The 17,938-nt window shown below is 42.0% G+C and overlaps 1 protein-coding gene across 3 annotated transcripts; it reads left to right on the top strand.

Moving 5' to 3' along the window:
* The first annotated feature begins 982 nt into the window (after positions 1–982).
* mamdc4 (MAM domain containing 4) lies at positions 983–17,542 on the top strand. 3 transcript variants are annotated; one of them, XM_068729623.1, is made up of 29 exons: positions 983–1,090; positions 2,997–3,089; positions 3,474–3,626; positions 4,312–4,437; positions 4,869–5,102; positions 5,228–5,353; positions 6,128–6,283; positions 6,396–6,499; positions 6,678–6,833; positions 7,610–7,700; positions 7,821–7,934; positions 8,407–8,499; positions 8,586–8,723; positions 8,832–8,971; positions 9,310–9,418; positions 9,516–9,620; positions 10,641–10,775; positions 11,393–11,520; positions 11,666–11,882; positions 11,978–12,115; positions 12,200–12,327; positions 12,622–12,712; positions 13,143–13,292; positions 13,522–13,647; positions 13,750–13,874; positions 14,037–14,136; positions 15,410–15,609; positions 16,263–16,322; positions 16,752–17,542. In XM_068729623.1, exons 1-29 carry the CDS (start codon positions 1,039–1,041, stop codon positions 16,782–16,784), a joined length of 3,621 nt encoding a protein of 1,206 aa, XP_068585724.1. In that variant the 5' UTR covers positions 983–1,038; the 3' UTR covers positions 16,785–17,542. The 3 variants fall into 3 exon arrangements, with proteins under 3 accessions (XP_068585724.1, XP_068585715.1, XP_068585731.1); XM_068729614.1 differs by having other exon boundaries at positions 16,260–16,322; XM_068729630.1 differs by lacking the exon at positions 16,263–16,322.
* The last annotated feature ends 396 nt before the right edge of the window (positions 17,543–17,938 follow it).

Below are 17,938 nucleotides of genomic sequence, written 5' to 3'. Positions count from 1 at the left end.
GACATACTGTTGCCAATGAAAGCACACTAGATATGCTAGTTGAACTTGTGTTTCTAATGTGAAGTATTTTAAACTTTCATTGTTGTGCCTCCGTGGTGGCAACCACTGGCGCCAACTGTTTGTTCCATCAAAAGTGAAAAGAAGACGTGCCATCCAAACTTTCATTGTGGAAAATTGTTGAGCTAGTTGGTATTTCCAGAAGTCAGCTGAGTTGCATTTACGGTAATATTACTCCGCCCAAATCTTCAACCATTCAACCACGCTGGATGATGATGATGCGCACTGTCAATTCTCCCAGTGGGGGCTGTCCAGTCAAAATGTTTACTTTTTAACGTTCCGATTCATAAACACAAGATGCAATGGTGAAGCGAGACAGCTGCGGAGCAACGGTGATGTCCGGCTGCATTGATATCTGCCTTTTGTGGGAAAAGAACATGAAGAAGATGCAAAATGGCACAAATACTTCATCACATCACCAACATAGAAGCTATTATTAACACTAACATGGTCGTTGAGTTCATTTAAAGGGTTAATTTGGTAACATGGCATCTAGAAGATGCTACAAATAGCTGGTGTTATCGCATAACTCCCATTTAACTAGTGTGAAGACGATGGCATGAATACATGTGACTAACCTAAGTTCCCTTAAGAAAGACACTGTGCTTTACTTAAAGTGCCTTTCCAAAATGAAGTCAGTGAGCTCAATTTGGGAGAATTTGGTAAATAAAGATGAAATAGAAGGATAATATTGTTTGGAGTGTGATTTTTTTTTTTACAATGTTTGCACCAGAGTTGCCCGGTGTGTCTGTTGCCAACCGTGTCTACTTAAGTTATTGTGCAATGTACGGATGTATACACTGGAAATCATTTGGAGGAAATTGTTTTATGATGGTGTGTTGCAGTTGCACGCTGGGAGACTTTAAAGTCCGGATGTTATCTCTTAAGAGGCGGGGAAGAGGTCACAGTCGGACAATAAAGACTCTCCAGCTTTGCGTTCGGAGCTCCAGACCGATCAGGTGGGAGAGAGGAAAACAGAAGATGTTGCCCTGGAGGAGCTCAGCCCTCACGCTGCTGCTGACTCTGCAGTTTGGTAAGAACACACTCAGCCAGACTCCATTCAAACAGTGTGGGACTTTAAGTAACTCTTTAAATGTAGAAATAATGCTTCTGCTGGGGGATAAGCTTGGCTTGTGGCATCGTATAGCTCTGTAAAGTATGGCTAAAGTATAAATATATATATATATGTTTACACGGTCAAGAATAAACCCTCATGCTCAAGCCACGAAAGAGTTCTTACAAAGTGTTTTATCTATTGGTGGTAATCACTTTCACCTGCTGTCATAAAACTTATATGCTGAACTTTACCTTCCATTTAGAACGCTGAGGTCAGCACCTCTGGTGGTTATATATCTCAGTATTCATCATTACACATCGCTTTGACTGCAAGTCAATGATAAATAAGTGATGTAAACGAATAAACCGTTCATGTCCATAAAGAAGTTTGTGTTTAAACATTACCAGGGAATATAACTGGACACTTTATTTTGTATTATGTTGCACTACTTGTGATTCATTTTGTTGACGTGTTCTTGCAGCGTTCATTTACATACGTTGATGTTTGTTTACTTGTTTTCACATACAAAGGACAAAACCAGTGAAGACATTTTCTCTCAACCCGTCTTGTGCTCACTAACAACAAATATTGATTATACAGTAAATATATACACTTTATTGAGTACGCATGTTCAAATGTGGATGTTTACGGTCTTACAATGATTGTGTACTTTTTGTTTTGAAGGAAAAGAAAACCATGTAAAAAAGGGTTCAAAAAATAAAATAAAGTTGGGCATATAACCCAAACTATAATGTTATTTCTTTTAGAACGGCTGAGATTGGATTTGATAAATATTTAGCAACAGAAGATCAGAATATCATTACTTGATCGTTCTGTCTTCATGTTGGAAAGAAACAACTGAAACAGCTTTAACATTGAAAAATAAATTTTCTAATTGATTTGATTGGTGTCAACAGAACTCCGTAAACGTGATCCTATAGTTCTGAGTTATCGATGTGTGATAACGGAGCATTTCTTCTCACTATGAGTCGGTCTGTGTATCTACTGGGTGTCATGTCTCACATCCAGCTGTCAGCTGCCAGAGACCTTTGGATGGACAGAAGACATTTTGCTGGCGCTGATCTGATTGCTTCTCTCTGGCCTTTTGAGCCTGTTGGCATGAGCTGTGCCATAAATCTTTGACGGTAACGCGTCCTGATAAGAGTGTGTGTGTCACCGGTGAGATTTGATACAGTATTTCAGGGCATACTTGTACTGTTCTGATACTCACAGGTATTACAATGATGGGAGAGGAATATATTGTGCTTTCTGCTTCACTACTAAATGTATTTGACGGCTGGAGTGACGTTTCACTCTTAGAGCTTAGATTCAAAAGACGAGATAAATTGAGTCTGACCGTTAATTTTCCACCTTGAGATCGGCAGTTGACAAAACAATCTCCACTCAAGGACCCACTTACTGGCTTGTTCTGGAGCTTTCAACCTCATCGCTCGGTCTTCGTCGGCAGACAATGTTTGCGTTTTGTTTTTAACATGGAAAAATCGGAGACGAGACTTGAGCTAAAAGACATCCAAATAAACAAAAACATGGACGAGAAAGTCCTAAAAGTGCTCAGATTAATGCAAAGTGTAAAAAATATCAACCAAGCAAACTTCTTGTGCTGATGAAGACCGTGTGACGCGGTCGAAAGATGCAGAAGACGCGAGTAAGTGGACCTTGAGTGAAGATTGTTTTTCCATACAAGATATGCACAAGAAAAAGTCACATCTGCAATATTTATAGACAGGTTACACTTCAACACATTCCTCTGTTTCATCACACACTGAAAAGGCTCCAATGTTTCCGAATAACAACTTTCACATCAGATATTTGCGTGTGTTGTGTGGGGAACACTGCCTGATGTTGGTATCTTACCTCACAGCGGCTGGCTCTGGGGCTCATGTATGCCAGGCTCCTGAAAGGAAGTGTGACTTTGTGTGCGACTGTGTTGACTGCAGCGATGAGCAAGACTGTGGTAAGTCTGAATAGTTCTTCAAATGTGAGATCAGATGCGAACACCCTGCTCCAAACTGATTTCTCACTTGTTTATTGCAACTCTACTCTCATCTTTGCTCACCGAGAGGGCATTGTATTTACAGACAAGTGATTTACATGTGTCCAAATGGAAGTCCGGCAGTCAGAAAGAACTTTATTTAGAGTGATACCCAGGGAAGATGTCTGAACATAGTTTGCTAAATTCAAATTAAAAAAAACAACATCCTTGTTAATATGCTTAATAGTGCTTGTATCATTAGCAGGAACTATACAGAATATGATCAGTTTTCACTTCATCCCTGTTTAGATCTGCATGTAGTATTTTAATACAGTCCACCGGTGAGCCATAGTTTCTTTTGCACAGGGTTCAAATGTGACTTTGAGGGAGCAGGGATGTGTGGATGGACTAAAAAGTCCTCGAATGCAACAGTGTACGTCTGGGAGAGACGTCAGAGTGGAGTGGAGTCGCTGCTCGACAGCGGGCCATCCTCCGACTACTCCACCGGGACGGCTACAGGTGTGGTTTCATACACATCCCTTTTTCTATTTTGTCCTTTCTGTCCTCATGTGCATGCAACAAGTATTTTGAGGTAATACTATGAGGTGCTTCTTTTTGTTCAACTTGGGAATACATTTAATTCAGTATCTTATTTAAACTAGTAGAATACATGAGGCTAAAAGTCTTGTCAGCGAGGACATGGTGTAAATTTTGAGTAGGGGAGAGTAAAAAGTCAAGATCAACAGTATTGTTGTAATGATCGTGTTCCTCCTCTGATCAATGAATAGTACACAGAAATGGATAACATATTTTAGTTACATCTTTACCCAGAACCCCCCAACCCAACTGACACTAAGTGAACACTGACAACAGATCCTGGAAATGTAATTCATGTTAATACATTTCATCCTTTAACTGACTAAAGGGTTTATATATTTTATGGAGAGGCTTCTAATGAAAGCACCATGCAAATATGAAATGCACTGATGAAGTGAGTAATTAGCAGATCCTAATGTCACTTTCACAGTCAGTAATTCCTCTGCAGCTGTGAGTTTAACAATGATCTCTGCTCAGCAGCTAAATTTGTAATTGGACTCATCATTCAAGGGGGGGGGGGGGGGGGTTGATCACGGGTCCGGCTTGTCTTATTAGATCAGAAGTCTGATTATCAGACCCTGCACTTTTCATATTCCCTCTCGCACAGGTTGGTTCATGGGGGTGAGCGCAGTGACGGCGGGGTCTCTCAGCACTGCGGATTTAATCTCTCCAGAGATGAAACAGTCCTCACCAACCTGTCGCCTTCGTCTCAGATACTTCCTGTGGGACTCGGGTAACGACTATTAATCACAACGGTTCATACATTTAAACTGCAGGATTTAATATTATTTTCTGCTACTTTTTTTAAATTTGTAGTATTTAATGAGTATTTGTTTTCACATATCCCTGCTTGTAATCAGAATCAGAATACTTTGTTGACAAAGGTGGGAAGTATGTAGTATATTATAAAAATATAAGAAAAATAATTAAATAAAGGGATATGTAAAATACAATGTAAATGATGTACATAATGCTATAATATTCAACACAAGTATGTATAAGAAAGTATAAATGCTGTATCAATAGAATTATTGCACATTTTAAACATTGCACGTAAGTTAAGTTATGTTTTGTAATTGTCTCATAATTTGATTGATTCTCCAACTGTGGAACTTGAACTTAAACTTATTAGTAGACATGGTTATTGTTGTTATTGTTTATTAGGTCACATGGGTCTGGGCTCCACGCCCTTGTGGGCGTCCATCCTTCGCCAGGACTCTCAAGAGGCCGTCGTGTGGCGTCCCGAGGCCACCAGCGTCCGTGGCTGGAGGGAGGCCACCGTCTTTCTGGGCCGCATTCCCACAGGCTTCCGAATCCGTCTGCGCTCGCGGCGCTCCGAGGGGCGAAGAGGAGACGTGGCGGTGGACCAGATGGAGTTTCTGGACTGCGCTCTGCCCCGTGAGTCCCTCAAAATATACCACTCATGTACAGTCCCTTCAGCAGTTAATTGTAATGAAATTGATCAGTTAAAGTTGCTGAACCACGATGAGCATAATGATTGTTATCTCTCGCTACGTCATCAGACCCTCTCCCTGGGGTAACGTGTCTCCCAGAGATGAAGGCGTGTAGGCGGGGGGGCTGCGTGGAGCAGCGACAGCTCTGTGACGGCAGCGACGACTGCGGTGACGGGACTGATGAGGAGAACTGTGGTGAGAAATATTACAGCACAGAGCCCTCTGACTCCACGGGACAGTACCTATGTTTGGAATTTGTACACGTTGACTCACTGTACAAACGGACAAAGTACAAACAAGTGTGATAACAGTGCAGGAGAGATTAGAGAAGCAGTTCAACCAGCAATAAAAAAAGAAAAATTCTTACACTTTGTGGTGTTGGATGACCTGCACATTTCACCGGACTACTTTCTAGTGAAATTCCCAATGTAAACGTTTTACTGGGATATTGTTTATGGGAAGACAGTTTTTCAAATGTAATTTTTCACGTTTTTTAGCATCACAAATACAACTCCCTTCGCCTCCATTGTATTTGGTTGAAGGCAGAAGTCTTCAAAATCTGGGACATAAAAAAAAGAAAGTATTTACATTGCTCAATATGACAAAGACGTGAGGAGAATGTGTTTTTGTTTTTTGTTGATTGTGGGGAAAAAAAATTGTTAGTCAAAGTCCACCTACTTACATTTTCCGCACCACTTTGTCTTGCTGTGAAATGTATTCTGTGATATTCCTGTAAAGTACCTGCTTTGCAAAGTTCCCAGACATTTTCCCAACTTCCCGGCAGAATTGATCGAATTTCCCTAATGCTGTCTGTATGGAATACACTTTTCAAAACCCCACAACGTTGCTGATATTCAGTGAAAAGAGGCAACTTTTCTGTACAAACCACGCCGTACATTCAACCCCGTGCATGTACACATTCAGTGAGCACCAGTCAATGTAAGCTGCGTGCTTTTATTGTGTCTCCAGATGGATACCGGGTGTGTGACTTCGAGAAGGACTCTTGTGATTGGGACCTGAGTTCACTGTCCAAACTGAAATGGGTCAGGACCAATCAGGAGAACATCTCCGTCACGGATCCTCTGAAGGGACCAGGCAGGGATCACTCCAACAACATTGCAACAGGTATCATAATCGGACGATGTGAATATGTTCAGAAAAGTATTCTAACTAACTTTGTTTTTAAACATAAGAAATAATTATATGTAAATAAAGGATATCACTATTATCATTGCAGGTCACTTCCTTTATGTCACTGTCCCTGATGGTGGTCTCACAAATGACTGGGCTGCGTTCCAAAGTCCCCGCCTGGAGCCCACCAACATTTCACATCCTTGCAATGTGAGTCCCAAACCCATTCCCTCGTCAGTCAGAGAGGTTTTGATTTTACTCTTGCACTTCAATTTTCACAGGGATTTCCTCACAGTCTGACATTTTTGATGAATAACCCGAATTTTGAAAAAAAGTATATATTTCTGAACTTATAGTTTGACCAGTTTTCTGTCTCTGCCCGCTGTAGATGGTGATGTACACTCACCAGTTTGGGCCGAGGTCCGGCGGTCTGACGGTGCTGGTGGCAGATAGTGAGATCTACCCGGTGTGGGAGCGGGGCGGCGCTCTGGGCGATGTCTGGGTGAAGGCAAAGGTGGAGATTGTCACCAATGACATTTTTCAAGTGAGTATTCACCTAAGTTTGTAGCCATTATATAGATGCTAGCTGTAGCCTATAAACAGAGATGCTGAAGATACGGTAACAAACCTGATTCACATATTTGTTTTGTTTTTTTATCACAAGTGTAAATGGCATTTTAATTGAAACATGTAAGAGAAAAGTGATCTTTTGCACACATATCAGCATAGGAGAATTATTAATGAGCCATGCTGATGAAAAATCCACCCAATATTCAAGAAAAGAAAAGGTAAAAATATAAAATAAAAGGTATTAGGTATGGCCTAGGTGTTGGTGTTTTAATAAAAGCAGGAAAATCAAGTTTAAATATGAGTTATATTTGGATGGGACTCTGGCTATTGTCAAAATTTGTAACAACAATAACAATCATTTTTAGCAAGGATCTGAAATTTGGTTTTTACATTGTGACCAGGATGTGTAGTGAGCAGGACGTCCCTGGAACTATGTAACGGCGACACTGTTTCCAAATGATCTTAAACATATTTTAGGTAATTCTGCACTGCAATTAGGTCGATATGCCTGTTAATTAACTGCATGTTCATGGGAATTTGGTTCCAAAGTGAATTTACTTTTAAGAAAATTTTTAATTCAGTCCTTGAATGACAAATCCTGATCAATATAGAAATGAGGGCCTTTATGCTTCAGATGTATTTTAAATAGCAATTGTTTTCACCAAATGGGTAAATAACACTTCAGAGCTTTAGTCTTGAAGGAAATTGTTATTGCTATCATACATATGCCTCCATTTTCTGTCATCATAGATCGTAATAATGGCAGCAGTCAGGGACTTTGCGTATGGAGGTATCGCTGTCGACAGCATAGTGTTGTCCCCTGAATGCCGCTTGTCATCTGGTAATCCTTTTAATAGTCTTCATTTTTTAAAGAAAAAGAGATTCCACATCTGCAAAGAATGAGAGCAAACACTCTCTGGGGTGTGATAAATCTGCCATCTCACATTCTCCTCTCGAACAGCCAATGATACCTGGGCAGCTTTCCCAACATCTCCTAAAGACCCGTGTGCTGAACCAGACAAGATGTGTGATTTCCATCGAGACTGTGCCGGAGCAGAGGATGAAGACAAATGTGGTGAGTCTATTCCTTCTCTTTACTCTGCCTCACTTTAATCGACAGGACTACAAAAGTTTCAAAGAAATTCTGATCGTTATTAGAGCCAGTGGAAGCTGCTTCAGACCTCAGGAGTCGCCAGGGCCCCCCCCCCCCACAATTTAACAAATTATATGAAAACACTCACATGCAATAAATTTGTTTATGTGTGAAGCGGACAGTGTGCTTATGGTTCAGCATAGCTGGTCAATAGATAGATGGGCTTCATGAGTCATTGGTTTCAATAATTGTACCGCAAGTGACAGTTTTTGTGTCTTGGTAGAAAAAAACTGTAATAGCTGGCCTTAAAGGGAAACTTAACAGGTAGATTAATCATCATTTATTCTTTTTTGTATTAATATCCTTAAGCCTGGCTGTTATATCACTTTTGTATCTGTCTCATGCACTGAGCTTCTCATTTTGAGAGACGTATCTCCACGAATCCTTTCTGCAGGGGATTTCTCTTACACTGAGGGCAGCTCAGGTTGGACTGACGCCAGCATTGGGACTCAAGGTTGGGTGCTACACGCAAATGTCACATCCGAAGGTACAACTCACAACACTCTGTTTACTAATATTTAGTGGATAAAAATCACCAAATGATATAATGTTCGTTTCTTTCATATTCCTTAGAGGTGTACCTGTACGTATCCGAGGCCCCAGGCCAGCAGCTGACCGAGGCCCAGACACGGACCCCCCTCCTGGGCCCCTCCGGCCCTGCCTGCAATCTGAGCTTTGATTTTGCTCTGACGGGGAGTCTAGATCGCGTTGGTAACTAAATGAGCTCATTATCCCACATGTCTTCTTTTCCCTTTTCACCTCGGGACACAAGACTCAGATCTTTTGCCTTATGACTCTGTTTACGTGTCCCCACTGCAGGTGAGCTGTCTGTCAGGGTGATCGACAGCTTGCTGGGCACGCAGCCTAAGCTGTGGGAGATCAATGGGACGACCGGAACAGGGGAGGAGGCGTGGCAACACGTCGACCTGCTTATTGGAGTCAGAAAAGATCGCTTCCAGGTCAGCTTCATTTTCTCAGGGATGACATAATTTTCATTATTTCATTTAAGATGTTTGCATTGAAGGTGAGATTTGACTCGCAGAAATGACTGTCTGGTCTCAGAAATCACTGGAGGTCGAGCTTTTAAGGAAAAGAAAAGACAGGTTGTCTGAAAGCATTTAGAGCTGTAGATGTTCGATAAACATCCCCAAAGCCTTGACCGTCGATCTAAATCTAATCCATCTAAATACAACAGTTTCACCTTGTGGAACTGGTTACCATTTTGTACTGTTAAAGTTCAAATTTGTGAATTTCACTCATCAGGGCTCTTTTGTTTTCCTTGTTTTATCTTTGCCAGCTGGCCTTCGAAGCTCGTGCTGTGAAACTTCCCCCAAGCGCCAACATCAAAGTGAAAAACGTTCGTTTTGTCAGCTGTCATGCTGATTATTTCCCATCCTCTTTAACAGGTAACTCAAAACCATCTGCAGTATGCATACACACATGATGTTGCATAATGCAGACTTTAAGATCTTACCTAGAAATGTCTCAATGCTTTTTGTTCAGGGCTGTCGTGTAACTTTGAGGATGGAATGTGTGGATGGTATCAGGACAACAGTGACAACTTTGACTGGGCGGTGGTGGATGGGATGGACCACACCATCGGGATCGGTAAGCTCCTTTAAAATCATAAAAATATACACGGATATACAGTGTGTTTTTTAGAGAGGGAGGATCTCAGACACGCACACACTTTGCCTCCATCTTTCCATGACCTCACTGGTAGAAAACATCACATTTTAAATGTGTCATATGGAGTACATAGGAGGATATTGTGTAATCATGGTTTGGAGCAGTTATAATAACATTGATATTCTTTTTTCTCATTATCCTCATATATGCTAATAGTTTGGTATAAAGAGTATTCATAGTGTTCATAGTTTCTTTTCTGAGAACATTTAACCCTCAAAACTACTCACGAGGGTGACATTCTTGTAACTGACATTTGGGAAGTTATTCTAGTCCCAGCACAGCCTCGAGGCTAAAAGCTATAATTAATATTATTTTTATACCGGTTGTCACTCTGTATCAGAGTACAGAAAGTGACAACACTGTGAAAACAGCACTCAACTCTGTTGAAGAAACTCCAGTTCTTGGAGTTGTGTTCAACAGAAAATTCCAAACCCATTAACACCTGATCATTTGCTTTGAAATACAATAAAGTTTGTAGTAATAAAAACTAATCTAATACATTATTCATTATTTATGTTATTTACTTTACCAACTGTTACTTTTTGTTTAAAAATGTTGAATGCCATGTCATTTGGTGAAGGCCTCAAAACACAAACTTTGCTACTTGACTCTTGCAAAGCAGTGACTTTGTCTCACCTGTTAGCAACAACCTTTTGACCCAAAGGCAATAATGTTCTTTTCCTGGTTTGAAACAATTTTCCCTTTTTAAATGTACGATCTAAATGAATAATAAATTGCTGTTTTTAATAGAGCTAAAGTGATCAGATCTTTGTCTATTTGTAGTAAATGTGTTGAACTTAGTATGTAGCTCATTCATCACATCACTCATAATCCCTATAAGACAACACAGTACGACTGCAGTGTATAAAGTGCCACTGCTGTACTTGTGATGCTTTGAAGCTCACTTCCTTCCCCACCCGCCTCTCTGTTGACCTCCAGGCAGAAGTCTCGTCGTGGACATGTGGAGCCCTTCTCTGCGCGGTGTGTTCGGACGCCTAGTTTCATTCCCACAGTTACCAATTCCTTCAGATCACTGCCTGTTCTTCTTCTACAAACTCTACGGGCCGAACACAGGTGAGGACAAGACTGACTGGAACGCAGTTCAGAGTGGAAGAATGTTAAAGAAGCATCTTTTTCTCTGAGCCTGGGGGGGGGGGGTAGGTAAAGTTGAAGTTAAAGGGAAAACTTGTCACCTTTTGATGGATGTTCAATCATTGTTGAGGGTAAATGTAGTGTCCCTTGAAGCAATGAATTCCTCAGAGAGGCTGAGGCTGCAGCTCCACGAGCCGTGCAAGAGGATAAGGCCGGTGGAGACCCTCCAGGCATCAGAAGCTCACATGCAGTGCATCATGGTACATGTAGGCACTGCCGGCACGGGTCTGCAAGTAGGAGAACTGAGCTCTATCTGTCAATGTAGCACGCAGTGAGGAATTTATTGCTTCCATCGACCACATTTACCATCAACATTGATTGCAGGGCCGCATAAACGGTGGTGACTTTTCCCTTTTAATAATTTATTACAAAAGAAACAGGATCTAGTTTTAAAAGTCTGCCTCTTAGTTTTGGCGTTGTGTTAGATGTTGGTTTGAAATGAAATATTACCGACTTGCCCCAGAAAGAATCTGATAATTGAATCATATCTTAATCCTCTCACACTTACTGCCCCGTCCTCCCCGTCTGATCCCGTCCAGGTGCTCTGAATGTGAAGCTGTTGGATAACAACGGTTATGAGGCCGTCCTCTGGACCCGCAGTGCAGCTCATGGCAACGTGTGGCACGAGGCGCACTGCCCGGTGCCGCAGCAGTTCACTAACTTCCGGGTATGGAATGACTGCAGTCAGCCTGGAATGCAATGTCACAGATCTGTCACATAAAAAAGAAAAAGAGTGACAATAAAAGGGGGAAAATTGTGCCAAAATTTATATTTTCCTTTCCAACTCACCCTCCCCGACCTTTCGCCTCCAGCTGATGTTTGAAGCAGCCCGCTCTGGTTTTGACGGCCGCGTGGCCATTGACGATGTGGTGTTCCTGGACCGTCCGTGCACCGTGCCGAGGATGTGTTCCTTTGAAGGCCAGCGGTGTGGATACAGCAGCTCTGGTAAAGTTCACTGGCTCCACCGCAGCGGACGCACCGCCACGCTGACCGGACCCGAGACCGACCACACTCTGGAGACTGAACTGGGTGAGAGAGAATCTGAGAATCCCATTGAACGACAGTAATGTTTGAATGTACACTCTGAGTGACTGTGATCTTCCTCTGCCTGTTTGGTGGCTCAGGTTTCTACATGATGGTTAACACCGGGGTGCGCTTCCTTCCGTCGGGTGGCGCGTCAGCCCTCACCTCCCCTGTTCGCCAAGGAAACGCCAAGACCGAGTGCGTCCATTTCTGGTATCACATGGGCGGAGTGAATCCTGGTGAGACACATTCACACAATGAAACACACACGCACACACAAACATGACAAGAAACCCCACAACAGAACCCTGTGTACTTTGCAGGTTCTCTGACGTTGTATATGAAGCCGGTGAAGGGAGACAAAGTGAAGATCTTCTCTGACAGTCTGAACCAGGGAGATGTCTGGCGCCTTGGCAACGGCAACATCTCCAGTGCCCTTGTGGACTGGCAGGTACATTGTGGAGACTGGAGAAGGCCGCTGGAACAATTATAGACTTTTAAATACTAAAAGTATTATGTACAAACTATTGAAACTGTCTTGAAAATCAGATATCATTGCTTTCCTGTCTCATTTACAGTTTATCTTCAATATGAGGATGCACACTTTTAAGGAAGATCAGCACGTTAAACTTTCCATTTCTCCAGCAGCATCCCAAAATTGGGATCGTATGAAACGTCCTCTACCTTTCTATATGATGTCGTGTTTGACGTTTTAACTAAGATGATGCTTTGTTCTGCTCTGCAGCTGGAGTTTGAGGTGGTCGGAGCCGGAGGCGAAAACACTCACGTTGCAGTTGACGACATCTTCCTTTCAGCTCGCCCATGTGAAGACCAAGGTTTGTATCAGTGTCAGCGAACTCAAAAGAACTCTTGAGCCACAAAATAATCCTTTGTTAATCGCCCTGTGTTAACTTTGTTTTTCTTGCATGCCTCAACGTTGAATAAAGAGTCCAAAAACGGAGGAAAATGTCTCGATCAATTGAAGTAAATGGTGGCCGCAATTTAACAACAACAAAACTATATCAAAATATCTATTTACAAACTCTCACACAACCAGTGCAGCATGATGCCAGTCTAATTTATCCAGTTATATGCTCACTACTTCCCAAACACATCCATTTTCGCTAAAACCTCGCTATCTAAAACACTTCCAAATAAAAGAGTCTCATGCTGGTGCAGGCTCGCTGCTCGTCCTTGGGAGTCCTGCTGCTGTATAATGGGCTTTTTAAAAGGAGCAATCCACTAATTATTTTTTTTATATCTCAGGTTCTAAGTGCAGTCTGGAGAGAGGGATGTGTAGCTGGAGCAACACTCAAAACGTCAAAGTGGACAAACTGGACTGGGAGCTGACGAGTCGGGAGGCAGAGAGCCACTACCCCACCCCGCCTGAGGACCACAGTCTGGGCACTGAGAAAGGTAAACCAGAGAGAGAGAGACTGAGGCAGAGCTACTTTGACTGTGCACGTTGTGGCAAAACCTACAAACAGTCATGCGTTTCAACAAAGATCTTGAGGAAGCAGTGAGAACAACACTTTGATCATTTTTAACACAGACGTTACGTGTGTCCATTTGTGTTTTTTTGTTTTTTATCCGACGACATGCACCGAAGTGTGAAATAAACTACCTTCCCTTTCCTCTCCGCCAGGTCACTTCCTGTTCTTACCAAGCAGCAACCGGACGGCAGCCTCTGAAAAAGCTCAGTTGCTGAGCCCTCACCTGCCCCCGACCAAGGGCACCTGCTTGAAATTCTGGGCCTACAAGCCATACTCATGTAAGGATGGATGTTATTGTGAAAGCCTGTCGGATGTTGTCTGGATGTGTGTGACGCACTTCCCATTTTGATATTTTGAACTTATATTTCTCACATATGCAGCGGACAGCCAGCTGAAGGTGTGGAGGTTATCTGAAGGTAGTCTCCATCAGCTGCTGGTGGTGCGTGAACTGGGAGGGCAGTGGAAGCGCTTTGACATCAACATCACGTCTACTGAAGAGTACCAGGTCAGACTCTCACTTGCGACTCTTATGTAGCGTTCTGTAGCGTACTGTATGTAAGCTTATCCACAGCACAACGGTATATTAAAGTTTTGCACTTGACTAAACGTGAAGGACAGGACTGACGGACCACTCTCTCTGCTGTCGTCTTGTCTTTGTTGTCTTCAGATTGTGCTTGAAGGAATCAAAGGCACATCGGGCGTGGTGGCTCTGGACGACATTGAGTACACTGTCGGAGTCAACTGCGCCAACAAAGTCACAGATGCAAGTAAGTAGGGCCGGTGGTTTTGAATGTTTTCCAGCCCATTAACTGCTACCTTCATGGGTTTTCTGTTTTGACTGATTTTTCTCAGAAAAATACCAGGATTTTTTTTCAGTAATAGTTCAATCAGGAGAGACAAGTGAATGATTAGTAGTTAACATTTATTATTACAGATGATGTGTTAATGAGTTACGCAGAAATTCTTTGGCGCTTGAACTCGACGAGGAGATTTGTGATCGAGTTGTGATTGCCCTGAGCGGCAACAATATAAATCCCCCCATGGAGTCCAGACACTGGTGGTGATGGTGGCTGATGAGGTTGATAGGATGATGAGGCTGATGAATCTGCGAAGATTGGGCGGAGATGGGGAGGTGGAGGGTTGCGTAACAGCAGCATGAACTACTGAAGGTAGAGAGACGGTCATATTTAAAGACAGACAGCGGCAAGATGATAGGCTAATTATGTCCTTGTGTCGTTCTGCTATTGGCTTGAGACCAGCTGATCTTAGACAGCTGATATCATGATTGACAGCCCCAAACAATACCAACAAGGAAATAATGCATGCATGCTTGAGGAGTGACGGCAGATGTATGGTAAATCAGCTATAGGCTTAGGCATGCATGAGTATAGTCTTCCTGTCTGAACTTACGCTAGAGCTTCATTTGGGGTCAGTTTGGGACATATGCTTATGCGCTTTCTTGCCAAGGGCTGGATGAGAAGATTGGCACCACTTTTGTTTTTACTTTGTATGCTAAGCTACAGCCGGCAGCAGGTTAGACTAACTTAGACTGGAAGCAGCAAGTTGCTGAACTGGTTTTGCCCAAAAGTAGAAATATTAACAGCTCACAGATGAACACGTTGAATGTTGTTTATTTAATCCGCTCAAAGACTTGAAATGTAGTGTTTCCTTTCACCTGCACCGAGACTGCAGATGGATATTAGTTTAGAAGCTAAATCTGGTACAAAGCATCTTTTCTCTTTTTAAAGATTAATGTAATGTAATTTCACAAACTAAACTAAAAATGGCACACTGTGGTTTAACGTGCTGGAGCTATTACTCGGTGGACAAAGTGCTAAATTTATAAAGAATGTACTTGGGATTAGGAGGTTGGCTTTTAAAAATTGTTCAGCACTAAAGGAATTTGTCTAATTGACAGCAATGTGTCAACTGACCTAAAATGCAAACACCAGTAGTGCAGCCCTTTGACTGACTTCCTGTTGTCCTCAACACGATCGTCTCGTAGAACTGTGCGCTAAATGTTGTCCACCTTTCTCATAGCCACACCAAAGCGAGACGACGCCGGAGGGATCGCTGCGTCCGTCATCGTGGTCCTGCTGCTGATCGGCACGTTGATCGCCCTGCTGATTTACTACCTGCGAACCAGCCAGATGGTCCAGGCCGCTAACGGTCCGTCATCATCATCATCTTCCTCAGCTGGTGCTGGCTTCAGAAACGAAGTGTATGAACCGGACCTCTCAGTGAGTTAATCTGACACCTAAACCTTTGACAAACATCCAGTCAAATTTGTTTCATGAGTATTAAAGGGTAATTTGCAGCATTTATAGCTCTTCTATCTTACATTGTCAAAAAATATTGTCATATGGTGAGTGAGGCAGCGATGATTAGAAGTTAAGCTAGCATGCTAGGCTAAAATAACAACTAGCTGAATTAACAAGACAGCAACAAAGGCTGCCCCAGAACAGTAAGAGTATTTTGAAAATCTAATATGATGTAGACTAAGCACAGGGAGAAAAGATACAGCAGATCATAAGCAGAAATAGTAAGCATAGAAAGAGTTGTCACACTGTCAATAAATCTGTGACTTTCAGCTATTTGAGCATAGCACTTGTAACATTGGTCATATTGTTATTGTGTGTAAAGATCTGGCTAGCTAAATAAAAAGCATCCTAATAAGCATACTCAACAGTCTGTTAATTTACTAAGTGACACTATTACACTCTAAAATAACCAACCAATCATGGTTAATATACCAGCCACATATCTACCCAAAATGCTCCAGACAAAAAAATAACAACATATTTTTAACTACAATGAGGAGGTAATGCTAGCTAGCAGCATCTTTTTGCCTACCGTGTCTGGTTAATGATTGATCATGTGTTCATTGCAGCAGGATCATGTGATTATTCCACCGCAGAACCATCCGATGGCAGCTGGGTTCAATAACGTCACTGTGAGTGTAGAGCACTGTAAACGTTTTACGACTAATGTTTTATTGCATTTGTCGGGTGGAAAATATATCCATCTCTATTCACATGTACTCTGTGAATACAGTTAACGGCGGTTTTAAAGCTGCACTAATACAACTTTGACCACTAGAGGGTCGAAAGTATTCCAATATGAACTCACAGCTATGAGCCTAAACATTCTACATTATGCTTGTGGTCAAAATGTTTGGTCAAAGCTGTGATTTCACTTTAATGTTTAAGATGAATATGATAACGAAAATACTCATATAGCTCCTTATTGTATCTGTCAAACACGTTGCAGTGTTACACAGAAACAGTACTGTTTATTCATAGGTTTAAAGTCGGTGCCTTCCTTGGCCAGCTTATGGACAGAGCATGGTGACAGATCCACTCTCCCTCTTGTGTTCCTGCAGGTCTCTGCTGATGTCAGCGATATGGAGGTGTGAGGCAGGAGGAGCGCTGGTCCTGCCGCCTAAAGGTGGCCTTGTGAAAATGAGGCGATATCACAGCAGAAGAACTGCTTGTGTCGCCCTTACGTGACACACACACACACACACACACACACACACACACACACACACACTAACACATAGACACAGCACAGCCCACATACTGAAACACTGATGAAGGCCTAATCGCTGAAGCTGCCTCAGATCTGATGGAGCCCTCGATGGTCACAGCTCTCTGCCTGTGGACGGACTGATGGAAGTCAGAAGGAGAGCGTCTACGGTGTCGTGGACAGATATTAGTTTCACTGTCTTTGAATCGAGACTGGGCATAACCCTCGGTCGGCAGAAATGGTTGCATGGAGATTTAGGATCCATTTTGGATGTGTAAGAAAGCATGAACTGGGAGCATGGAGCTAGAAAGACGTGAGTTTACCAGGCAAGGAGGGTCTGATGAAAGACAAGGTGCATTTTGGAAGAGGAGCTTGAATCGCTTTAAGGGCTAAAAGTTAAAAATATCTCTGCCTCCATCTGTCTCTCCCTCCTTTTAAAGAGAAAGGAGAAAGAAAAGAATGACGTTAAACCTTGAAAAAATATATTTTTAAAAAAGGCTATAGAGAAAGTTGACATGTAACGCTGCAGTTTGGAAAAAAAATCTGTACGACAGATGTATTCTTACAACTGTCCTCCACTTTGAAACGAGATGTAATTGACCTCTGAGGATAAATTGATTAAAGTTGAGCATTTCAACATTGTCAGTATGCCTTTGAGTGTAAATTGGTCTCTGGGGAATTAAATGACTGCATCATGAGCTAAATATTATGTCAGAATCTCGTCACTATTTGTTAGTGATGGGTCCTTTAAAGTAATAATTTGAATGTGTCAGCTCACAATTATTGCAGAAATATATTGTCTATCAACAACAAATGTATGAGAATTTTGATAGGTAACATTTAACTGCTTAACCAATAATTTATACCAAAACATTTTCTTATTATGTCCCCTCAAATGTAAAGACTGTTGCTTTTCTCTTTCATTATACTACTCTGCGTTTAGATACTGTATACATATAAGATATTGATCTATCCTATATGTATACAGTATCTATTTTATTCATCAGTCGGTGAAATGCATCGTTAAATGTGAATCGATAA

The sequence above is a fragment of the Cebidichthys violaceus genome, unplaced genomic scaffold (genome assembly GCF_023349555.1).
Source record: "Cebidichthys violaceus isolate CVI_PGR_0920_01 unplaced genomic scaffold, fCebVio1.0.p SCAF_102, whole genome shotgun sequence".
NCBI lineage: Eukaryota > Metazoa > Chordata > Actinopteri > Perciformes > Stichaeidae > Cebidichthys > Cebidichthys violaceus.
This window is presented reverse-complemented; position numbering and strand designations above follow the sequence as displayed.